This window comes from Cannabis sativa, chromosome X (assembly GCF_029168945.1).
Source record: "Cannabis sativa cultivar Pink pepper isolate KNU-18-1 chromosome X, ASM2916894v1, whole genome shotgun sequence".
NCBI lineage: Eukaryota > Viridiplantae > Streptophyta > Magnoliopsida > Rosales > Cannabaceae > Cannabis > Cannabis sativa.
This window is the reverse complement of record NC_083610.1, coordinates 1,871,048-1,894,090: the sequence shown is the minus strand read 5'-3', so window position 1 is coordinate 1,894,090 and position 23,043 is coordinate 1,871,048. Positions and strand designations below refer to the sequence as shown.

The 23,043-nt window shown below is 28.5% G+C and overlaps 3 protein-coding genes across 3 annotated transcripts; 1 reads left to right on the top strand and 2 right to left on the bottom strand.

Moving 5' to 3' along the window:
- The first annotated feature begins 7,715 nt into the window (after positions 1-7,715).
- LOC115706044 (aquaporin TIP4-1) lies at positions 7,716-9,525 on the top strand. Its single transcript, XM_030633549.2, has 3 exons — positions 7,716-7,934; positions 8,016-8,254; positions 8,912-9,525. Exons 1-3 carry the CDS (start codon positions 7,808-7,810, stop codon positions 9,287-9,289), a joined length of 744 nt encoding a protein of 247 aa, XP_030489409.1. The 5' UTR covers positions 7,716-7,807; the 3' UTR covers positions 9,290-9,525.
- A 2,608-nt stretch (positions 9,526-12,133) lies between these two features.
- LOC115705527 (protein JINGUBANG) lies at positions 12,134-14,238 on the bottom strand. Its single transcript, XM_030632877.2, has one exon. The coding sequence runs from the start codon at positions 13,887-13,889 to the stop codon at positions 12,276-12,278; it is 1,614 nt and encodes a 537-aa protein (XP_030488737.2). The 5' UTR covers positions 13,890-14,238; the 3' UTR covers positions 12,134-12,275.
- Positions 14,239-14,789: 551 nt separating this feature from the next.
- Positions 14,790-22,430, bottom strand: LOC115702509 (carotenoid 9,10(9',10')-cleavage dioxygenase 1). Its single transcript, XM_061107201.1, has 12 exons — positions 22,103-22,430; positions 21,925-22,030; positions 18,796-19,067; positions 18,378-18,557; positions 17,740-17,818; positions 17,575-17,656; positions 17,138-17,200; positions 16,882-17,023; positions 15,606-15,876; positions 15,467-15,512; positions 15,190-15,352; positions 14,790-15,064 (listed from the first exon to the last, which is right to left on the bottom strand). Exons 1-12 carry the CDS (start codon positions 22,265-22,267, stop codon positions 14,960-14,962), a joined length of 1,674 nt encoding a protein of 557 aa, XP_060963184.1. The 5' UTR covers positions 22,268-22,430; the 3' UTR covers positions 14,790-14,959.
- Between the last annotated feature and the right edge of the window lie 613 nt (positions 22,431-23,043).

Genomic DNA, 23,043 nt, shown 5'->3' with positions numbered 1-23,043 from the left:
GAGATTTTAAAGACTTGATTTTGTGTTCGAATCTGTTTATAGGTTCTAATTTTAGTTGTGTAGAGCAAGCTTGAGTTCATGGAACTCAAGCTTGGAGCTTTAATGACACTTTTTGATTCTTAGTGAAATTATTGTGTTTGAACTGTGGAATATGTTTATTATGTCATATAATGATGCTCTGGAAAGTTTGGTGGTGTTTGGGAAAGATTTGAGTAGGTTATAGGGGCTTAAAGATTGAAATTTTTTGTGTTCTTCTGCCCAGACAACCGGAATTCCGGTTGGTTCAGGGCTGTTCCAACTGGAACTCCGGTTGGAGTACATCGGGAAATGCTGAATTTTGTTTTGGCCATAACTTTTGACTCGGGACTCCGTTTTGGGAGTTCTTTATATCGTTGGAAATCTTGTTTTGAGCTCTATGTGATTATCTATATTTTAAATGTCATGAATATATTTTATGAATGTGAAATCAGGAGTTAACCCTATTTGTGAAAATCCCAGATTGTGTGACTAGGATTACCGGCACCTAGTCAGGAGCACCCGGGGATTTGGAATCTCTGCCTTTGCGGGAAAATAGGTAAGACAGTAGTTAGCACGTACAGTATGTGCGGTGACGCTTATATTGAAATTGATATATGTGAGTAATTGTAACTGGGATTAGGGTTATTACCCTAATATGAGCGGTTAATAGCCTAGGGTTATTACCCTGGTGATGTTAGCTGAATAGATGCTATGCTATGCTAAGTGTATGATGATATTGAGATTTAAGGATTATGCGATCAAGGCATAATCAGGTTGGACTCGGTAAACAAAACTGAGAAAAACCATTCTAAGGCCTTATTGTAAATAGACGTGTGAGAGCAACACGTAGGTTTACACCACGTAAACATAAATAGGCATGTGAGCGCAACATACAGGTCTGCATTACACATACAGATTTGAATGGCATTGTTGTTTTTATTATATGATGAGCATATTGTTGATATGTTTTATATTGTCTTGCTGGGCTTGGCTCACCGGTGCTCTACTGTGCAGGAAAGGGTAAGACTATTGCTGATCAGCCATGAGTGCAAGAGCTGGGCGAAGAATGTACATGTCTGAGCCATATCAGACCAAGTGGGTTGGGGTCTACCAGTGTTGTATTTTTGAGACTCTGTTTTGCCGCTTAGGTCGGCTGAAAGAAAAGGACTTGTAATAATATTTTGTAAATGTTTTTGGGATCCCAACTTGTGTAACTTTTAGATTGTAAAGTTTAAATTATTACAAGTTTTATTTTAATTCCATTTATAATTAAAGTTTAATTTCAGCGCTAATCTTATTAGTGTTGGGTTTTATGCCCTAAATAAAACTCCATTTCAATGTAATCTATTTTATTCAACATCAATAAAGAAACAGAAGTATTTTTCATTCATTTGTATATGTTTTGGTTCACTTTATCAATTGCTTGTCTATTTGATTCATAAATTCATCTTAAACCCTTTTCACATACTTGATCCTGTTTATTGTGTTGTCATCACATTGGAAAGTAAACATGATTATGTGAATAAAGTTTCCTAGATTTATCAGACACAGGGTTTTACTGATATGATAATCTACAACAAGAGTTTACTTGCATTTGGAGAAATGCTATGTTCTTTCCAGAACATTGGTTAAAGTAAAGCTCAGGTTGGATGCATGGAGTATGCATCGGAAGGGACCGATATTGAACTTTGACTTAGATTTAATTAAACTTAGCGTAAAATCTATTCAAGTCAATATCGCCAAGTTGATCCTAGATCAAATGTTCTTAATCCTGTTATGATTAGGCTCAATCTTGAAAGGCTATTCGTGTTCTTTGATTTGTTAGTTAAGCCTACTTTCAGGTCAGGGTGATACGTACATTTTGGGAACACGGTAGTGCAATTGAGTGGGAGCGCTAACATAAACATGGAATCTATAGCTTCTATCTGGCGAATAGTAAGCAAAGGATGATCTCCTTCGAGCTTGACCAAACAAACATAAATGGATTTCACATAAGCTGAAATATCATTTATACGAGGTCAAGTGTTTTAAGGATAAAATACATAGTAGGGTGTTACGGTAATCTAATCCCTTTACAGTGTAGATCATTCATATAGAGGATCATTGATCACATTAGGATTATAACAATAAATAACTAATGATGCGTCTATATGGTGGAACATATAGAGCGTTCTATATACTGAGAGTGCAATTCTAAGTTCTATGCATGGATTCAACGAAGAATTAATAAGTTAGTGAATTTTAGTGCTAAATTCTTGATCTACTTATTGGAAGCTCGGTTATATAGACCCATGGTCCCCGCACTAGTTGAGATAATATTGTTTGTAAGACTCATGTAATTGGTTTTGATTAATCAATTATAATTCACAAATTAGACTATGTCTATTTGTGAAATTTTCACTAAGTAAGGGCGAAATTGTAAAGAAAGAGTTATTAGGGGCATATTTGTTAATTATGATACTTTGTATGGTTCAATTAATAAATATGATAAATGACAATATTATTTAATAATTATTTATAGTTATTAAATAGTTAGAACTGGCATTTAAATGGTTGAATTAGAAAATTGGCATTTTTGAGAAAATCAGATACAAAAGTGTTAAAATTGCAAAATTGCAAAAAGCAAGGCCCAAATCCATCAAGCCATGGCCGGCCACTTTTGTAGGCATTTTAAACTGATATTTTCATTATTTTAATGCCAAATAATTCAAACCTAACCCTAGTGGAATGCTATAAATAGGTAGTGAAGGCTTCAGGAAAATTACACTTCTGAATCAGAAAACCTGAGCCTTTCTCTCTCTACCTTGGCCGCCACCCTCTCTCTCTCTTCTCTAGAATTTTGAAATTACCTTAGTGATTAGAGTAGTGCCCACACACAGCAAGCAATACCTCAATCATAGTGAGGAAGATCGTGAAGAAAGATCATCAGCAAAGGAGTTTCAGCATCAAGGATTCAGAGAAAGAGATCCAGGTTCAGATCTTGATAATACTCTGACAGAAAGGATACAAGGGTTAGAGATCTGAACGGAAGGAGTCATTTAATTCTTCTGCACCCAATGTAAGGTTTCTTAAACTTTATACGTGTTTATTTCACCGTTTTAGAAAGTTCATATTTAGGGTGTTAATAAACATACTTGTGAGTAGATCTAAGATCTTGGTAAAATAAATTCCAACAATTAGTAATCCCAATTAGGGGATTAGGATTTCGTAAGTATCTTGGGTAGCGTGCCTAATTATTTAGGGCGTTACACAAGATCTCGACTTGTAAAACTGAAATACTACCTGAAAACACAATAAAACCATAAAATACCACAATAACAAGATATAAGTAAAAACTTCAAATAGAACTCAACAGAGAAAAAATGAAACCCAAACTAAAGATGAAAACAAAATACAAAACAAAGAAAAATAAAAAAAACCATAAAAACTCAATAAAAAAAACATTTCTTCAAAAGGAGAATAGGGTAAGGCATGACACATCAAAATTTGATACAAATGCGCTCAAAATTGTATAACCAATGGCTAACTAATCTTTCTAAAACACCCATCCACATTAGATAAAGCAACACCAAATACTACTCAAACTTGAAGCTAGAAAATATTTTAAAATCTTGTACACATCAAAAAAGTTAAATCCACACCATGTAAATCGAGCCTAATACTGTTCAAAACTTAAAGCTAGAAAATTTAAAGGCTTAAACAAATCGAAAAAAGTTTGCCTTAAAGTTAAAGCAATGTCTAACCTTTGAGAGGCTTGCATAAAGCTGATCTCACCCTTTTATCTTCTGAAAGATAATAGCCCCTAAGCCAACTGAACTTGTATTATCAATACTGCTGCATCAAATCAGGGAATATGGCTGAGAAACTTTATCACTAGGCTGCGTATTTTGGAGAATGTTGAAAGACCACTCAAGATATTTTGTGACAATAAATCAGCAGTGCTGTATTCCAATAACAATAAGAGCTCATCCAAGTCAAAGCATATTGACATAAAGTTCCTATTTGTGAAAGAAAGAGTTCAGAGTGGATAGATTTCCATAGAGCATATTGGGATGATAGCGGATCTGCTCACAAAAGGATTACCACCCAAGGTCTTTCATGAGCACCCTGCTCATATGGGTGTAGTATTGCTTGAGAATATCATGATTTAGTGGGAGTTTGTATTTTCTTTGCTTTATGTTTGTTGTAAGACATTTATGTATTTGATTATTTTTTGATCATAAATAAAGTTTTCAGTTAATTCACTTTGTTCTATTATGAATAAATCTGACCTCACTTTGGTTTAAGGAGGACCAGTTGGAAATAGACATGTTCGGTTCACATTGCATGTAATTTCCATGCTACGCATCCATGATTGATCTATATCATTTGGCTATATTTGTATATGTGACCATTGATGGGTTTAGTCATGATTGATATGACGAAAATCGCTTTGATCTTATATGGGTATAGTTGATGGACGAGATTGTTGTGAATACCTTTATATAATAGCAAATTTTGAGCTCATAAGGTTATACATTTATAAGGTAACATATGTTGCCCAAGTGGGAGATTGTTGGATTAAAATCCTATTGTGGGCACATATGTATAATGTATATGTTATTATAAAGTGTAATACAAAATTAAGTGACCAATTATATTATGGGTATCAAAAAGGTATTAAATTGTCATGGAAATAATGTGTAGATACCATAAGTTAATTTATAATTTTGTTGAGGGGCCAAATTATAAATACCAAAAACTCATTAGAGAAAATACTTTAGAAAATAGTGTATTCTTGGAAGATCAAAACCTTCTCTGCAATCTCTAACAATGGCTTAAGGTTAGTGCTTCTGCTCATCTTTTATCATCATATTCTTCTTTAATTTAGCGAAGGTTCCATAATTTTATGATTTAGGATTTTCTATATTAAAACACTTTTAAGAATATGTTTAAATCTGTAATATATATTTATATGTATATATATATATTTCTTGAGTGTTTTATAGATCATAACACTATAAGTATTGTGTGACTCTGTTCTTCTTGAGAAACTCTTGGTAGAACTTCCAAACCATTCCTATTTCTTTGAAGAATACAGCTACTATGCTTGGCTCCATCACGAGCACATACAATAGTCTCATAATAATTGACATTCCAATTAACATGCTGTTGTAGTTGTTTTAATTATTGATCATGAGTAATTTTATTTCTCTCCGTCTATATAGTCCAAGTATTAATAATAATTTTTCAAAAAATTCATTTTCTACTACTTCAAATGCATATAGTAACACATTTTATCAAACCAAACATCACTTTACAACAATTTTTTACCAATTCTCTGTTAAAAAAAATACAAATTTATAGTATATGATCATGCATGCATGAATTATCATTTTCAAGTAAACTTTAAACATTATGCTAAATTATTTAACAACGATATTAATTGGAATATGCATGCGCAGTGTGGCTTTTGACCAATATATTTATATATTGCTTTAGATTCAATTATTATATCGTGAAATCATCATGTACTAATTAAATGACAAGTTTATTAAAATCTCTACCATTTCTTCTTTGTGAAAAAAAATAATAATGAGGAAATATTTATCTAAACAATATAATCATTATTAAAAAAATATATATTTTATAGAAATAAAGATAAGTAAGGATGTAAATGCAAAAATAAATTTTATGAATACAAAATTGAAAATATAAAAGGAAGTAAATTAAAAGAAATATATAAATTTTAATTATGAGAGTAAAATTAAAAATATTCAAAATATAATTTAATTTATAAAAAATTTGGGAGGCACATGACCCACATGCCCCCCACACATCTGCTAAGTAGTTTTGAGCTGTTAATTATTATTATTATTATTATTATTATTATTATTATTATTATTATTATTATTGATTAACTTGTATTATAATTAATCTAAATTTAAACAAATTAATCCACGTGCTTTCTTGGTTCTATACCAAAACCAGCGAAGTCCAGCTTAATTTACATGTAATTAATTCTGACCTAAAATTAAAAAATTACATGTAATGATTAATATGTATTATTAATTAATTATATAATGTTTCTTTGTATTTAATTACATGCACTTTTTATAGCTATATATTATGAAAAATAAGTAACTATTTAAATGTCAACTGGACAAAAAGTAAATATATAATGGCCATGTTCATCATTATAAGAGGACAACATTATTAATTATTAATAAGACAATATGTGTTTTTAAAGTGGAATGTCTTCATCAAATTGTTTTCTTTCTCATTAATTGTCACAAAATTTGTTAGTGATCAAATATATGTTTAGTCACACAAGTTATCAATTTAGTCAAAAACTTTTATATATTATTGACCAAATTATTCTTAATCATAAATACTTATAATTGAATTCATAAAAATTATTTACTGATCAAAATTTTAATTTAGAATATAAAATAACTGATTTCAACTAATAAGAGAGAATAATATAAATTAATATGAGTTTTTCGTTCTTAAATTTATAGTTATTTGAGTTGCTTTTTTTCTCTGGTGAGGCCCGTCGACTTTTTTTGGACTTAAGTGCGGTTTGGTCGAGATTGTATTTTCTTACTACAATTTTATTTTTGTTATTGCTATTAATCTTATCTCTGTGATATAATTTTGTTGTATTTTTGTCTCTATAACATAGTTTTGAGTGTATTTACATTGTCTTTGTGACATGGCTTTGAGTACTGTTTTAGCCTTGTCTATATGACATAATCTTGTTTTGTTTTGTTTTGTTTCGTTGTCGGTTCTTCTTTATTTTTCGATAGCTCGCAATCAAATCGTTGTTAGTAGTTGGGAATAACAAGTTCTTTGTAACTGAAGGGGTTGTTAGTAGTACAGTTACGTACTTTACATAATAGAGTGATCAAGCTACGAAGTTGAATGAACCCGCTGCAACAGTTTTTATCATGTTGTGTCTTCCGAGCGGTGGATGAAACAGAACATAGGTGTTTTAAAGGTTAATTGTGATGCTACAATTTTTTTAATCTGATTTTAAATTATTTTTAAATGATTTAGAAATTAAGCAGCTGATTATTTGACTCATTTTTCTAACTCTAATCCTAATCGTGTCTCTAATGAAGAGATGTCCCAATTAGATTGCAATGTATTACTTTAGTCTTTTGCTTTTACTAAAATTCCATTATTTATTAAATATATATATAAAATATGTATGATTTTAAATATAAATACCAAATAAATATTATTAAAATTACAAAACTAAATAAGTAAACACCATTTCTTAAAAGAAAAGAAAATTGATTTTAATATATATATTTAATAATTAATGGTATATATAGTTGGGATTTAAAATACAACTTTTTTTACTTTTACACTTTAAAATATTTTTTTGTCATTTTTTTACTGAAATTTACACACAAAATACATGCATATAACAACAAACAAAGCAACATAAATCACAATTAAAATCTACATGAAAATTATTAAAGCAACCCAAATCATAAATTTAAAAAAAAAAAAATTTAAAAAAATACTATATAAAACAATTCCCCCATATACAAATAGAAAATTAATTACATTAATCATAATTTAAGTCAACTATAGTTTTATTATCATGCTCATAATTAAATGGACATTATTGTTCTCCCATTTAAAAAATACCACATATTATAATATTAATCCTACATCATGGACCCAAAAAAAAAAAATCTCATACATATGCATCTAATAAAAACTTGTATAAATATAGGTCACATTAAAACTTATTTTAGTCATCACTAAATTTATCAAATAAATTGCAAGAAAAAAAATGGCCAAAATTGCTTTGGGCAGCAGCCAAGAGGCTGCTCAACCAGATTGCATTAGAGCTCTAGTCGTCGAGTTCATCACCACCTTTCTCTTCGTCTTCGCCGGCGTTGGCTCAGCCATGGCCGCGGGTATAATAAATTTTATTAAATAATTAATTAATTATTGTAATTACTATTTAATTAATTAATTAATTAATGGACATAATTCAGATAAGCTAGAGGCAGGTGCCTTAGTGGGGTTGGTGGCTGTGGCAGTGGCTCACACCCTTATAGTGGCTGTGACAATCTCCGCCGGCCACATTTCAGGCGGCCACCTTAACCCCGCCGTGACTCTTGGCCTTCTCATCGGCGGTAACATCACCGTCGTCAGATCCATTCTTTATTGGATTGTCCAATTGTTGGCTTCTACCTCAGCTTGCTTTCTTCTACATTACATTACTGGAGGACTTGTAAGTTAATTAAATCTCATTTTAATAATTGTATATAAATATTAATTATAATTTATAACTATATATAATGTGTTTATGATTTTTTAATTAAAATATTATGTTACAATTTTAGTTTTTATTTTATTTGTTTGGATGTATAGATTAGGATTCAAAGTTGTGTTAAAAAATTATTTGTTCATTTTCTTTCTTTTTTTTTTCAGAATTTGTTATTTTCTCTATTAAATGTATATATAAATGAAATTTTTCCTATAAATATGTAAAATTAATTATTATTTTTTTCTTATTTAGTCATATGTTTTTAGGTAGTCTTTTGATAGTATCCTTAAAATGGAGCACCAAATTTTGTTAATTTATTAAAAATTTATGAATATTGATTTATTGTGTTAAAAATTAGATTTCAAATAACATACTTCATACGTTTTTTTTTTAATTCTATATATATTTTGAGATTATAACTTAGATGTATTCTTTTTAAGAAGTGCCACTTAAATTTAATATTTTCTTTAAATTTATCATATATATATATATACATGCTATAATTTTATCACATGGCCACTCCATTAGAATAGTAGTCAATTTAATTTTGTTATAGTAAAAAAATTATAAAATCGATTTAATTATTTAATGATACATTATTAATTAATTAATTAATTATAGGGTACTCCAATTCATTCGTTGGCAAGTGGTGTGGGTTATTTACAAGGAATAATATGGGAGATTATTCTCACATTTTCTCTGCTGTTTACGGTCTACGCTACTATGGTGGACCCCAAGAGAGGGGCTCTTGATGGGCTGGGCCCAATTCTTGTTGGGTTTGTTGTTGGGGCCAATATCCTTGCTGGTGGACCCTTCTCTGGGGCTTCTATGAACCCAGCAAGGTCTTTTGGACCTGCTTTGGTCTCCGGTAATTGGACCCATCATTGGGTTTATTGGGTTGGGCCTTTGATTGGCGGTGGCCTTGCTGGATTCATCTATGAGAATTTCTTTATTGTCAGAACTCATGTTCGTCTTCCCAATGATGAAGAAGCTATCTAGTTTGGAATTTTTTTAAGTAATTACTATTTATTATAATTTAAGTTTTAACCTTCTTAATTGTTCTTATGTACTTAAACAAGAGTATTGTTAGTAGTAGTTCAACACGAGTTGTGAAATAAAGATAATTTGCAAGAATTGTCGTTGTATTGTAATGTATCAACTTGTAATATACCTTTGCCATCTTTGAAAGAGTAATGGTATTTGCATACACAATATGTATCATAAGTTTACAAAAAGTGAAGTGGTCATGTTATCTATTACTTTACACAAATAAAAAGTGAATTGTTAGACATATCTTTATTGTACGTTCATTCACCAATAAAAATAAAAGGGGAATTTACACCCACTAACGAAAATAAATTTTTTTTTATACAAATGACCGGTAACATTTAATTATTGGAAAATAACGATCATTTTATAATAATCTATTAATCCTCCTGTGGAATACCGAGAGATCATTCACTTCTTTTTTTTTTTCTTTCTTTTTTAAACGTCCATTTATGCACACATTCTCTCTCTTCCTCTTTCTTTTTTTTTTTTTCCAAAACTTTAAAAAACTTTTTCAGCTACATTATTAATTATTTGGACTCAAGAATTGTACAATATCAACTTACATTATATATTTTGTCGCTTTTACCGAACAAGATCATTGAAAACAAGTATAACTTCTTAGTTTCTTTTTCTATTTAATTACATAAAAATAATTAAATTTTAAATTTTTAACAAAACTTAATAAACCAGCCAATTTTATAAGTTATTGATATTTATTTTATTATTTAACATTTAAAAGTTATTAAATTGTATTCTTCTTAAGTCTATATAGTTATTTTATAAAACAATTTCAATAAATCTAAAATAATTTTTAAAGGTATCAAATAGTAACTTGAACATCATAAAATAATAAGCCTTTTTTTAAATAAAAAAAATAATAAGCTTAAAGGTAACATTTTATATGTATATATATTATTACTCAATAGTAACTTTTCATATTTAATTACAATTATTAATTTTTTAAACATTAACAATTAACATGAAAGATAAAAAAAAAAAAGTAATGTAACATATCTTGAATAAGTAACGGACTTATAAATTACTAAAAAGTTTTAAAGTTACCACATAGTACCTAAATAGATTTTTTTTATAGGATCATTTTGATAGATTTTTAAAAATAAAGACTTAAGAAATAAAATGGTATCTTAAAAATCCTAAAATGAGTTACAATATAAAAAGAAGAAGACAATACTAATTTTATTAATGAATTATTTTGTAATTCTTATATTTATTATACCTCATTATATTTTTAATTGAGTTGGAATAAAATACAAAAGTTGCTTAAAAGAAGTAACACATATGTATCTTAAATTATAAAATATTATATTAGAATTTAAAATTGAAACAATTATTTTAAGAATAACTCATAGAAATAAGTAACTAAAATTAATTTATACATTTTTGTTAATTAAAAGTTTGGTTACTTATATCTTAATAAAGTATAAAAAAAAAAGATTAAAATGTTTCTTTTCATTTTAGTCATCTTTTTTAGTGATAGATAAAAAAATATATACGTCTTATTAAAATAATTACTTTAAAAAATAAATTATAATGATATTATGTTTGAGTCAAAATAATTAAAAGTGTAACTTAAAAAGATTTTTAAAATAATAAAATTTAGAGAGAATAAATTAATAAAAAATTATAGAAATAAATATATTTTGCTCATAAGTCACAAAAAAAAAAAAAAAGAAAAAAGAAGAAAAACAAAACAAGACTGAAAGAGAAATAAGAGCATCAATTAAACAAAACAAAAATATAAAAAGGAACGTTTATTTAGATTTCGGTATAACAGGCTCTATATTAGGACCAATTAAATGATCAGGGTTACTTTTGTTATTATTTTTAATATTACGTATTATATTAAAAATTTCCCAAAATAAAAAGGGAAATTTTCATGGGCCACCTTATTTTGGCAATTATTTTCAAAAATGACGTTATTTTTGTTATGTTAAGTTTCCGTATATGTAGTTGATGTTTTTATGGTAATTTTCTATTTTTAACGATTGGTATATTGGGCTTGTAATCCCGGTTTTTTCGGCCCAATTTTTTAAAACACACACTCTTTGTACGTGTCACGTCATTTTGTTTTCATTTAAAAAAAAACGTCATTTTTGTAAATTTAGTATATTCTTAAAAAAATCCCAAATAAAAATAGGTTAAGTGCCCTAAATAATATTACTTGTAATAAATAGCTAATTAAGATTTTTATCACTTAAATTTTAACATATATTAAATTACGTTTTTAAAATTTTCTAGCCGTTAAAAATTAATCTGAACTATTAAAATTATTAAATTTAAGTATTTTTGTCAAATTTTATTCAATTTTATTTACTCGATAATTACCCATATATAAAATTATGTTCTCCAAACTTTAATATCTACAAAATCTCACTCCCCTCAAATTTTTTCATATACCAAATCATGTATTTTAAATTTTGATTTATGTTAGACTTTACTCACTAAAATTAAACGAAAGTCAATTAATTTAACAATCTCAAATGAAAAAAAAAAATAAAAATTAACAACCTTAAAAATTCAAGAAAAACGTGATTTATTACCTATTAAAATTTAAGAAAACATAAAAATAGTATATTAATTAGTGCATACAACTAACTAAACTAACAAAACATAAAAATAGTGTATTTATAAGTGCATACAACTAACTAAACTAACAAAACATGTGACTCTATTTATTTGGTTAGGCCATAGGGATATAACCCTATATTTAAAGTCGCCTAACCAACATAAATTAAATTCATAAGTTAAAAAAAAATGACTTGTCAATTATTCTTTATTTTCGTGGGAAAAAAATAGTAATATAGCTTAATTAATCTTAAGTAAATAAGTTAATAATACAAATAACAAACACAAATATAATATGTATGTATAAATTATAAATTTATAATCATAATTAAGAAGTATTTTTTTTCTCCTACTGAAAAAAATGCTTAACCTGCGCACTCTTCTTAACATGAACCCAAGAAGGTGACAAAACAGGACTAGTCGTATTATTATTCTCGTAATAATACTGATTATTACTACTCCTCGAATCGTTCCGATCCAACTCACTACTAAACTCGGACCCACCACCACCACCACAGTAAACACTCCTATTCTCCGGTTCCGTCTCCGGCTCCGGTTCCTCCTCCGGCAAAATCTTTACTCTCCAAACCTTAAAAGTCCGATCCAAACTCGCACTGTAAATCAAGAATAAACCCATAACAAGATTTTCTCTCTCCAAACACGCCGCCAAACACCTCACCGGCCCACGATGACCGTCCAACACCGCCAAACACTCATGCAAACAGTTCCCTTCCTCTCTCCGCCAGATCCGAATCGTCGTATCCTCCGATCCACTAAACACCATCTTCTCCACCGCCACAACGCACAGAACCGCGAACCGATGACCCTGCAAAAACCCTCCGTGGTTGAATCTGTACGACATTCTCTCTTTCTCCCAGAAATTTATGGTCCCGTCGCTAGATCCGGAATACAGAAACCCCGTTCCACCACCACCAGCGTCCGATCCCGAAGAAGAGGATGAGCTCAGAGCTATGGCGTTGACCGGAGAAGGTTGGAATCGGAGAATCATAGTGAGAGTATGAGAGTTTTCTCTGTAGATTCTTCTCCAGATCTTTACAGATCCATCGGATGAACAAGTGAATACACAACCGTCTTCTTGATTAACCAAAATTCCATTAACGTTATCTTCGTGAGCTACGAACGAGTCAACACATTTCCGAGTTGAAACTCGCCAAGCCTTCACTGTCCTATCGTGTGACCCTGTGTAGAGGATTCCCTCCGCGTGATAATAAGCCAAACACGAAACGCAATCTTTATGTCGTTCGGTTAATAATTTCGGTTTCGATGAAAATAACTGAAACGACAGCGAACTCCGTCGTTTTCGCGGTATAGACGACAATTTCTTGAAAAGAAAATTACTCGAAACGACAGCGAAATTCCACGTCCTTATTTTGAGATCCTTATGAGAAGTAAAAAGCATATCACCGTAGGCTAAAATAGCTCTCACTTCACCCGAGGTGGATTTTAAAAGCCCACGCTCTACACAGTCCGGTGGTCTCCACGCGCGGATTCTCGTACTGTCTGAGCCGGTGAAAACGACGCCGTTTGATACCGCGACTGAGTATATAGTCCCGTCGTGGCGGTGAAGTGAGGCAATGCAGTGGTAAAGGAGAGAAGGAGAAGGTGTTTGGAGTGGTGAGCAAGTCCAAGGCGATTCTGGACTCGGTGGTGGGATTAAACTGGGCCGGGCCTGATTATGGGCCTGGTTTGGGCTTGAAGAAGCTAATGGGCTAAAATAATAAGGATCATCGTCATCATTATCATCATGATCATTATCATTGTGGTATAATTCGTCATCATATATTTCATCATAGTATTGATTATGATTATGATTATGATGATGATGTTGTTGTTGTTGTTGATTGAGATTGATACTTCTTGGGGTTTCAATTGAATTTGTGTAACTTCTCTCTTCGTATATAGTGCTAAGGATATCATCTGAATTTTGGTTGTAGAATTCCATGGTGGCATGAGGAAGAAAATGATATATAACAAGTTGGGTTTATATAATATGTATAAAGTAATGATAATAATAAGTATAGTTGTTGATTTTGAGGAGTAGTTTATTTATTTATTTATGATAAAATTAGTTGGGTGTAGTTTTATTTATGAATTATTATTTGGTTGGTTTTTGATTTAATAAATTTGGTAAATATGTAAATGTATGTGTAGCTATGTGACGATGATGTTAGTTAGGAATTAATATTTGTAGTTACATTTGTTGTAGAGTAATTAATTATGTAGGGCAACATATATATTGCTTTATGATATTCTACTACATATAAAAAAACAATGTATAAAATCTTACATATATATGTCTATTAGCTGTCTAAATAATTCGATATCATAAAAATGAAATTATTTTTAGTTTATATCATTTAAACTGAATTTTTGAAAATGTGTATTTTGCTAAAATTATTGATGAATTATTTTTGTTTTATTGAATAGAAAATTAGACCCTATATTATTTTATACCACTTTGGAAAGTAAAATCCGAATTATTATTGGGAACTATATATAAAATTTCATCTATAAATTTTGTAAAATACAAAATTTAAAAGGATATTTTCCGTACAAAATATGTAGATTAATTGAAATAATTATATAAAAATAATAATTACATACTAAGTAAAATTAACTTTGATAACTAACTTTTATCAAGTGTTGCTAAAATTCTTTTGCTTTGCGGATGATGTAGCTAAGTGTGCTAGAGTTCCTAGCCAACTAGATTACCCTTGTGATCCCATCTATTTTTCTTAGTTAATCAACAAGATGTTCTTTAAAAAAAAATCAAAATCTAAATTATAGCGAATATATATGACAAAAAAAAAGAGTATATATATAAAAAATAATGTTAGATATATATTCAAATTGTACACGCTTATTACATACAATGATATGTAATAAATATTAGTTATTTATATTTTTAAGTGAGACTATATCACTTTATGGTTAAAATTAATTACACATCATTGTGTGTATGAAGTGTGTATAATCAGAGTGTGTTTCAGTCATTTTTCATAGATAAATATACTACATTGATACAAAAGTTCCATGAAATCCATAGGGAACTCTGTAAGGCAAAGTAATTTTGGCGACTGGTTCACTAGAAAAATTCTTTGAGTCAATCAGAAGTACCTGAAAATAAAAAAATAAAAAATATCAAAAATTATTATTTATGAACTTACAATAATACATAGAATTAAAATTAAACAACTTTTAAATAAATAAATAAAGCAATTAATTAATTGATGAATATTTACCTGAGAAATGTTGGTATCTTCATTGTGAACAAATGTGATAATCCAACCATCATCTTCATCAACACATTCCTTTTTATCATTAGAAACAAAAGTAGCTCCACTACAAAATGTGTTCTTCTCAAACATATGGTATTCTATTTTTACCATTTCTTTAGATTCACCACTTGTCTAGTTCCAAAAAAAAAAAATATAATAATTAGAAAATTAAGTTTAATACAAATTAATAATTCAGAATAATTAAATTAATTGTTGTACCGAACAAATTCTAGTTTCTAGCTCTTCAAAATGTAATTTTGCAATACCACAATATTTGAGCAAGTTATCTGCAATAACATACATTTTGTTTATTGATTAATTAGACAAGAATTAAATTATCGAATCATTGGGTTATTAGAATACGAGTTTGATAAACATACTTGAGGTAGTAGCGGATATTGGATCGACCACTTGGGCATATCCGAATTTATTTTTGAGACCAATGTAATTTTCATTGATGGTGGGATAATCCATGGAATATTCAGAGTCAAGAGTGAGTTTTTTCTCTTTAATTATACCATTTTTCATGTTTAATCGCCATTCGTAGGGAGAATCATGGTATGAATTATTAGCATTTGTAGTTGGGGTGTCAATTTGTTCTTGTGTGCTTGATATGATTGAGTCAAGAGCCCTACAACCCCACACTACAATCTGCCATATTCCAACATTTTGTTGGTAAATAAATAACTAGTATAAATATAATTGTATATGCATGATAAATACTATTTTAGATTCTGTGTTTTGTAAAATGTACTGATTTGACGGTTTGTTTTGTTAAATGACAAATAAACTCTGTATTTTCCATGTATGTTAGAGATGTAATATTTCTAACGCACAATGTTTAGTAAAAATCAACTTCAAAGACACAGTTAATAAAAAAAAATCCTAATCGAACTATTTTAAAAAGTTAATATTCCAAGTTCCTCACAACGAGTAATAAAGATAACATCGTCGATTTATTATTAGAAGTAGGAGTGTTCACTTGTGCGGATTGGATTGGATTGAAAAATCTAAAATCCGGACTTGTGCGGATTGGATGTTGTTTGACCTCAAAAAGTAACCGATCCAATCCAATCCACACTTAATTATATATATTTTTTAAAAATTATAATATGTAATTTATATTAATTAAAAAAAAAAAACACAAACTTCTAATTTCTTAGTCTTTTTTTAGTAATATATTGAGTTGGTGCATTTTATTTATTTTGTAATAAAAAAACACAAGAAAAATAATTCTTATTCACATAGACACATACACATAAAGTTTAAATATATATATACTAGCTTATTTATTTTAGTAATTAGATACATATATATTTTAGTGTAAATCTAAAAATAAGTATATATATATATTAATATATATGTATATTGGTTTAATTTGTATATAAATAGAGATGGAAATAGATTATTATTAGAAATTAAGAAACAATAGTTTTTTTTTTTTTTTAATTTTTTTTCTATGAAATATTAAATAATTTATTATTAAAAAAATAACCGATCCAATCCGCACTATTGCGGATTAAATTGGATTGGATTTAAACTCTTATACAAAATATGAAATCCGCACTTAGTGCAGATTAAATGTTGTTTGACCAAAAAAGTGGGGATTAGATCGGATGAACACCCATAATTAGAAGAGTTTGAATATACACATACCTCGTCATCTCCATCTTCAAAACAATTAAAAAAGTGCATTGTGCAGTTTGGTTCAACCTCAAACCATTTGATTGAATCTGCATCACCATATCGAGGCATAACTCCAATTCTTGCATATTCATCTTTATCATACTTAATTAATCTACAAAATAAAACAAATCTACTAATTAATTAATAGCCAAAAGTTGTAAATTTGCCTTATTTTTTTTTTCTTTATAAAAGTAAAAATAAAACAATATAACAATTAATTACTCACGGGCCTCCTCGGACTAGTCTCATTATGTCTATTGTAAGTGGAATATCCATAATCAAATTGTACCTAAAGCAAGCAAGCCAATATTATTTAACAAAAATTATTTATTATAATTTTTATACATTTGTTTTTATATTTTTACGGTATTTTATATAAATACGCAAAAAAATAATAAAAAAATCACATATAATTAATAAAAAAAATATACAAATAACAAAAAATTAACATCAAAATAACAAAATTATAACATAAAAACAGTAAAAATATTTGTAATTTTTTTGTGTATTTTTTTTTTTTTTTGAAATAATCCCTATTATTTATATATGTAATTAAATAATTAATAATGAAAAAAGCTTATTTATTCAAAAAAAAAAATAATGAAAAGCTTATTTAATAATGATGAGTTTAAAATATGATATTAATTTGTAATTATTAATTACCTCTTTGTGATGCCAATGTCATGGCAAATTGGGCATCGTTTGAGTTTAAGATCTGCTCTATGAATTAGTTTCTTTCCATCAGCTGAAAATTTGAATTAAAAACTTAGAATAATTACAAATATTAATTAATTAGTAATAATCTCACCAATTAATAAGATAATATACCCGAAATTACTCCTATTTCAACGTAAGGCTTAGTTGGGGCAATTCCAATTGTAACCAATTCCCCACTGCATGCAACTCTCTGCATGTATAAAATTTAATTAGGATATTGATTGTATGTAGTGAAAATTATACATATTATGAGTTAATATACCATATGAGTAAAAATATGATATTTTATATTTTATGAAAAAAATTAAATTAAACATGAAAAAATAGTATAAGGTAACTAATTACTCTAAAAAGAAAACTGGTTACCAAAGAGAGTAACTAGTTACCCTAAACTGTTCTTACTTTTTCTTAACCATGTTTTTTTTATAACAAAAAAATTATTCTTGAAAAAAAAGTCATATTTTCGTATACATAGCCGAAAATAAAATTATAAAAATGAAAATTTCCGGTTAATTAATTGTATGAAATTTGTGAAAGGAGATTATTGACAATTTCTTAGTTACCTACTATAAAGTAAAAAGGGACAAATTATAACTAAGGTTTTTTTTTTCTTTTTTGTAAGTTTAATTACACCAACACATAAGTACAAACTATAGTTGCTAAGAATGTATCTAGGAGACAAAATTTGAAACCCTAATTTGTATATAAGTACATAAGAAATGAGCTTATAAATACAATAATGTAAGTACCTTTGGATGGCTAGTGAAAGGTCTATTCCAAGTTGGAGAAAGATGCCAATGGGCTAATGTTTGTAATGTGAAAATGTCAATCTCTTGAGGCATGTGATTTTCTGCAATGGAATATACCTTTCCACAATGTTCAAACACATTGGTGTTGCTTATGTATTTGTTTACTTTCCCAAATCTCATCTAAAAAGTCACATAATAATAATAATTAATATATGATGAGTAATGAATTGGTCAAAAAATTATTTGCAAAATAATTTTCTTTTCACAAATCTCTTTGAAATGCAAAAATAATTTTGTATTGTTTTGATAATTTTCTTACAAATGACAATTGACCGAATATCATGATGTCGATAGTCATTTATAAAAGAATTATCAAAACTAAAAAATACATTACCCAAAAAAGTAACTATATAGTTACCAAATTGAGGAGATAAGCGGATAAAACAGCTAAGGAATCGCCCCCTATGGCGGGAAGAAAAGAGGGTTTGTTCCTTAGTTTTTCGAGAGTGAAAGTTTCGGTTTTAACATGTCTATTGTTGTAGTTGACACTCCAATAGTATTCATCATCTAATTTTAATACTTTGGTAAAATAGAGAGCATGAAGCATTCCTTCTCCTTCTACCCATATGTGATTTGACTTTCCAAATATTGACTTTGTTGATTTAAGTCCTCCATGAAGTGGGTTTGGTCCTGTAATTGGAGAAGAAAAAAAAATTACATGACTGATCATATAATATAGAACAAACATTATTTATTGATATTTTAAAATATTTATTGAATTTTTAAAAATAAAATTACATAGAGCCATAATATAATATATAAGATACTCATATATATACAAAATTATGAATTATAAGAATTTGTAAATATTTATTTTTTAAAAAATCAAATATTAATTCTATATTTATAATTAGTTTTTTTTTCATGTCATTAATTTCTAAAAAATGTGAATGGAAAATTGTGCCAAATACATATAATGTAAATGTTGATTTTTCCCATATTTGTAATATATCATGTGTTCACACCATATTATTTGTATTATATTATACCCACTCAAAATTTTATCTGAAATATATATTTTTTATGTCAAAGAAAAATAATATACATACTTTAATTTGTCAAGTACCGGCCACTCTAAAATAATATTAAAAAACCTTTTAAAAAAATATTATTAAAAAAAGAACCTATATAGAATATATAGTGCAAACAAAATAATATTCTCAAATCCTAATATATAAATTAATGTTAATAATGTTGCACATCATCACGTACGTACACTGAAATTATAAAATACTTGGCTATATAATATAATATTACAGCAGGGCTACTAGTTCATATATATTTAATTGATTTTGTCATTTACATGATGTTTCACATGAGAAAATAAAATATTGTATAAGCTTTCAGGTGAGATTGAATTGGTTAATACTGATAGTTTTGTGGTTCGAATTAGGAATCAGACTTATGAACATATACAGATTCAAATGACCTTCAACCTCGATCTCTCGATCTCTTGACCTGTCTCTCTCTTTCTCTCACTCTATCTCTAAAATTTTGGATTTGAATTTGAATTTCTATCTTCTCTTTCATGAAAAGTAATTTTGTTTTCCTCAAAAGATAATAAATAAAAAAAAATTGAAAATGGTACCTGATCACCAAAAATAATTGCATGCTTAATACTACCAACCGACTACTACGTGACACTACAAATTCAAAAATAATATTAAAAAAAAACACTCAAAATAATTTGATATATCTCGTTCAAAATAAAATATATTTTCATTAAATAATGTGTCACATTTTAATATTGACTCTGAAGCACCCATTGATAGAATCTTTTTTTAGAAGCCCTATATATAAAAAAAATCCCCTATAGTTAAATATAGCCACTAAGTAATTTTTGTAATTATTTAAATAAATATTGACATTACTTAGATTATTACTATTCTCAATATAATATTCTCTAATTTTCTTAATTGACGTGTAAATATTGTTGTGTAGGGTTTTGTAACATCCCCGCTTCAAGTTACTGTGCAGTCCCATACTTACACAGTCTCAGAATCATTTCACTTGACCTTTCCCAGACGATGTGGGATTGCACAGCTTACCCGGTATACCGGTATATCCCTTTACGGCTCACGGGACTATTGGCTGTCACAATTACACTCCTTACGGGGTCCGACGTCCTCGTCGACCACACGACCTGGTTGGGTCAAGGCTCTGATACCATTTGTAACGTCCTTGCTTTAAGCCTCCATTGGGCCCTTACACTCACGGAATGATGGCTCTTACACTACAAGAAATGTCACTTTTACCAGCACAGTTCGCTACTGCACTGGTAAAATTAACTTTTACCAGCACATTTCAAAAACTGCGCTGGCAAAGAGATCAAGTTTTACCAGCGTACATTTGCAGTGGCTAAAATCTAACTTTTACCAGCACATTTACGCGCTAGGAAAAATCTTTTTTGCCAACGCTTTTTATTTTATGCTGGCAAAAGTTTTAATACCAGATATGCCAACTCCCTTTTACCAACACATCATAGGTAAATTCTATTTTACCAGCGCAATATTATCTTTTGCCAGCACAAAAATGTGCTGGCAAAAGTGACATTTCTTGTAGTGTTATACACGAGTACGTCACTTTGGCTGCTTCATGGAATGATGACTCACCCTACAAACCAACACGAGTGTTTCCAGCGTGCTTTGTCCTCACTCGCACGCTTTTTGAAAAAAAATTTCAAGAGCTCACCCATCCTGAAATTACCCCAAGTCAAGCACGCTTGACTATGGATTTCTTTCGAGATGAGCTACTAGAAAATAAGATGCACCTTGTTGATATAGGTAGTACTAATCAATCTATTTAAGCTCTCTTCAACTATGTAGTCCCATACCCTACACAGTCTCAGAATCATCCCACTTGACTTTTACCCGGTATTTCCCCTTACGGATCACGAAACTACTAATTATTACAAGAATTTTATAATTAATGACATATATATAGATGACACAAAGATATATATAGGAACAAGAGATCTAAGATAATTTTTGTCCTATATCACCAAATTTCATAGAAAATTAAAAGTTTTACTATACTTTTTTCTTAATATCATCGGCCTTTTGTTATTCTTCTTTCAACTAATTATCATTATAGAAAAAACTTCTTCTCATAAACAACAAATCATGTGTATATAATTACGCAGCATAATTAATTATTATAATAAATTAAAACATAAAAGATTAAAAATACGTTGAATATGCAATAATAATAATAAAACGTAATTTTGAAATTATAAATAGTATTTTATTATTTTTTTTTTTTAAAAAAAAAAGAGATTATAAATAGTAACTACATTATTATATATGTATTACACTTTTAATTAATTTTTTTTTATATATTTTTTGGCTTAGTGAGGCTTAGACACAGTGGCGCGCAGACCTAGCTAGTCTACCTTAATTCAGACTACATATATTAGTATTATATTTATGTAAGACTATATATTTATATAAATGTTAAGATGGAGTATAATATATATATATGTACTAACCATTTCTTATGTATACACCCTGTGGAAAATTATTGGGAATGTTCCCTTGGATGGTAGTGATAACAACAGCCTCCCCTAACTCATCCTCAACCGGCTCAAAGTTTTTCTATATAATAAGATACATATAATTAATCTATAAATATTATATAATTATTCTAAAGTGAATATATATAAATACCTGAGATGGGAGCAATGGTTGATCAATAATCTCAAACATGGAATCAACAAAGGCATCCAATATTTTGATTGAAGTGTTTTTCATTACATGTTCTATTCGGATCATTATATTATTTGCACCTTTTTCCACTAATGCTCCGTACAAAGGCTGCTTAATATCATACATATTAATATAGTAAATTAATTAATTCATTTTCATCATCATCATCATCACTATAAATGGATTTATACGTATAAATATATATAATGATAACAAAAAAATAACTGACCTTGAATATAGAAGAAAATGAGGTCTTGAAATTTATGTTATAATTATAATTATGTGATTTTGAAGTAGTAGTAGTAGATGACTTCTCATGAGTAGAGCAACTCAATTGAAGCCCTAAATATAATGATGATGATGTCATCTCTCTTTCTATCTCAAACGTTTTTCATTGATGAATAGGTTTTATAGAGATTATGTAGAAGACAGCTATATCTATATATATCTATATGTATTTATAGCCTTGAAGTACGTAATGGTAAGTACAACAATGACTTGATGTAATATTTAATGCCTAATTGGTAATAGCATATATGAGGAAAAAGTTAACAAAATAATATTTGAAAAAAATCAAGCCACTAATAACAACTTAACTAGTGGTGAGGGAGGGATAGGAAAATAGGAGAGATCATAGGTTTTAATTTAAAACTTTTAAACTATTAAACTATTATTTAATTGGAAAATACTATTATGCTACACTCAAAAAAAAAAAAAATTGAAAAAAATCTTATGTTTAGTCACAAATAAATTTGTGACTAAAAGTGAAAAAATTATAACTAATTATAAATTGGAATAATTATACAATGTACCATTTTTTGTAAAATATTTACATTTTTACGTTCAAATAATATTTTTTTATATTTTTACGGTTTTCCAAAAAATAACACGAAAACAACATA

What these genes read in the sequence shown, in the direction of transcription:
- LOC115702509 (XM_061107201.1), bottom strand. Translation starts at nt 22,267, where the DNA reads ATGTATGATATTAAGCAGCCTTTGTACGGAGCATTAGTGGAAAAAGGT. An exon ending in TGAAATAGGAGTAATTTCGG is followed by an intron (nt 17,657 to 17,739) that starts GTATATTATCTT and finishes TCAAATTTTCAG; the next exon opens with CTGATGGAAAGAAACTAATT. An exon ending in GACATTGGCATCACAAAGAG is followed by an intron (nt 17,201 to 17,574) that starts GTAATTAATAAT and finishes TGCTTGCTTTAG; the next exon opens with GTACAATTTGATTATGGATA.
- LOC115706044 (XM_030633549.2), top strand. Translation starts at nt 7,808, where the DNA reads ATGGCCAAAATTGCTTTGGGCAGCAGCCAAGAGGCTGCTCAACCAGAT. An exon ending in TGGCTCAGCCATGGCCGCGG is followed by an intron (nt 7,935 to 8,015) that starts GTATAATAAATT and finishes GACATAATTCAG; the next exon opens with ATAAGCTAGAGGCAGGTGCC. An exon ending in ATTACATTACTGGAGGACTT is followed by an intron (nt 8,255 to 8,911) that starts GTAAGTTAATTA and finishes AATTAATTATAG; the next exon opens with GGTACTCCAATTCATTCGTT.
- LOC115705527 (XM_030632877.2), bottom strand. Translation starts at nt 13,889, where the DNA reads ATGGAATTCTACAACCAAAATTCAGATGATATCCTTAGCACTATATAC.